The sequence below is a fragment of the Hibiscus syriacus genome, unplaced genomic scaffold (genome assembly GCF_006381635.1).
Source record: "Hibiscus syriacus cultivar Baekdansim isolate YM2019G1 unplaced genomic scaffold, ASM638163v2 tig00110597_pilon, whole genome shotgun sequence".
In the NCBI taxonomy this organism is placed as follows: Eukaryota; Viridiplantae; Streptophyta; class Magnoliopsida; order Malvales; family Malvaceae; genus Hibiscus; species Hibiscus syriacus.
The window spans coordinates 7,508,044-7,509,994 of record NW_024062795.1 but is presented as its reverse complement, the minus strand read 5'-3'; the positions used below and the strand labels follow the sequence as shown (position 1 = coordinate 7,509,994).

The 1,951-nt window shown below is 37.1% G+C and overlaps 1 protein-coding gene across 1 annotated transcript; it reads left to right on the top strand.

Annotated features, from left to right (window-relative positions):
• Nucleotides 1-784: 784 nt before the first annotated feature.
• LOC120134205 (21 kDa protein-like) lies at nt 785-1,492 on the top strand. Its single transcript, XM_039150684.1, has one exon. It carries the CDS (start codon nt 848-850, stop codon nt 1,475-1,477), a length of 630 nt encoding a protein of 209 aa, XP_039006615.1. The 5' UTR covers nt 785-847; the 3' UTR covers nt 1,478-1,492.
• Nucleotides 1,493-1,951: the final 459 nt, after the last annotated feature.

The window sequence follows — 1,951 nt, the reverse complement described above, 5'->3', positions numbered from 1 at the left end:
ATATTTAAAATATTTTGATTTCTAATTTTCTATAAAATGGTCTTTATCTTTAACTTCAAGTTAAAGGCCTCTTTTACAGCATTGTATTATTATATACTTGAAGCATTTACATTGCTTAAACAGATCTACAATTTGGCCCGACGAATTAGGTTGCAAACCACAATATTTTGTTATGGTCCATCAACAGTGGACGTTCTTTGTGAGCCACTTGCATGTTTTTGTTAATATCAATTTTTAAATTGAAATATTTAATTAATTTTTATTTTTAATATTTTATCCTAAATTCGTTTGCAGTCCGTGCTTGGAGCCAATGTAGACTTATAGTCGAGTGCTTTGGTGGCCTCCAAGCAGTCTCTATTTTAAAAGTAAGATTTTCTTTTAGTATAGTTTTTCTTCGAATGCTGCGGTTTCACACTTACATGCACCACTTCTCATTGTCGCTTTTAACTTACAAATTAGTTGACCATATTCTTATATGTAATGGAGTAAGAGGAGGTAGGATAATAGGTTGTCCTAACATCAGGTTGAGAGCAACTTCCGTGGGAGACTTCCGACAATCAAAATTATTATGAATAAAATTAAATAAAATTAATATGTTAACAATAAATTCTCAAATATATTAATATAATAATAAAATAGAATCATCGAGAGTACCCGCCAATATCAAGCAACAATGGCATTCTTGAAAATACACTAAATAATCACGGGGTAAGAATGTAAATGAAGATATCCACGAGTCTACAAATACCAGTACCATTGTCCTCACCCACTCGTCCCTAAAGCAACCGCTTTCCACACAGAAACACGAATCCCAAAATAACTTATCTTCATCCTCGTAAAAAAAACAATGTTAAAAATAAACATAGACATGAAATCCCTCATTCTTACATTCCTCTTCTTCTATCTCCACTCAATCCCAGCCCTCAGCTCCGCCGGATACGACTCCAGCACCACCGCATCAAATGCCACAGGATTCATCCGTACAAGCTGTTCCGCCACCTTATACCCCGACCTTTGTTACGCTTCCCTCTCCGGCTACGCCAATGCCATCCAACAAGACCCAGCTCGTCTAGCACGTACTGCCATTGGCGTCAGCCTCTCCAGGGCTCTTCACATGGCGGCTTTCGTCTCTAACCTCTCCCGCGAAGCATACTGCGGCGCCGACACACGAGCCAGCTCCGCCTTGCATGACTGCTTCTCCAACATGGGTGACGCAGTGGATGAAATCCGGGGCTCCTTGAACCAAATGCGGAAGCTGGTGGCTCCCGGTTCAGAGTCTTTCAGGTTCCAAATGGGGAATGTCCAGACGTGGATGAGCGCGGCCTTGACGGACGAGGAGACGTGTACGGACGGGTTCGAGGATGTGGGCGACGGGCCGATGAAGGAGGCGGTGTGCGAGAGGGCGGCGAACGTGAAGAAGTTTACGAGCAATGCGTTGGCACTGGCTAATAGCTATGCGGAAAAGGGTACGAATTAGTTGTTTAATACAAGGGGGAAAATGTATAATTTATGTATGATCACAAAGCTTTGTTTAATTTCAACTTTTTTTGTTTCCTTTTTGTACAGTGATTTTAAAGTGTTTTTTGTTTGTAATTTGGAATTTTACGATTTTCTTTTCGATCGTTTCTGATAAAAGGAAATCTGTATGTTTTTGTTTTCGTTTGCTGGAAACTGAGTTTGTGTATTTTTTACATTTTGGCATTGTTATTAACTTATTATAACTTAACAAAATATTTATTTGAGTATATATACATCTTTTCATTGATTAAAAGACGTTTTTATAATTTTAATAGGTATTATATTAAAAGAATTTTATTAAACTTATATTTAATAAAAAATATAATAAATTAGAAGCAACAATTTACTTTTTCTCGGCACCTGAATTTTTATATATCTTAGTCATGATTAAAATTTTAAAAAGGTGCATTGAATTATCTATGCAAGATTTTAA

What these genes read in the sequence shown, in the direction of transcription:
- LOC120134205 (XM_039150684.1), top strand. Translation starts at nt 848, where the DNA reads ATGTTAAAAATAAACATAGACATGAAATCCCTCATTCTTACATTCCTC.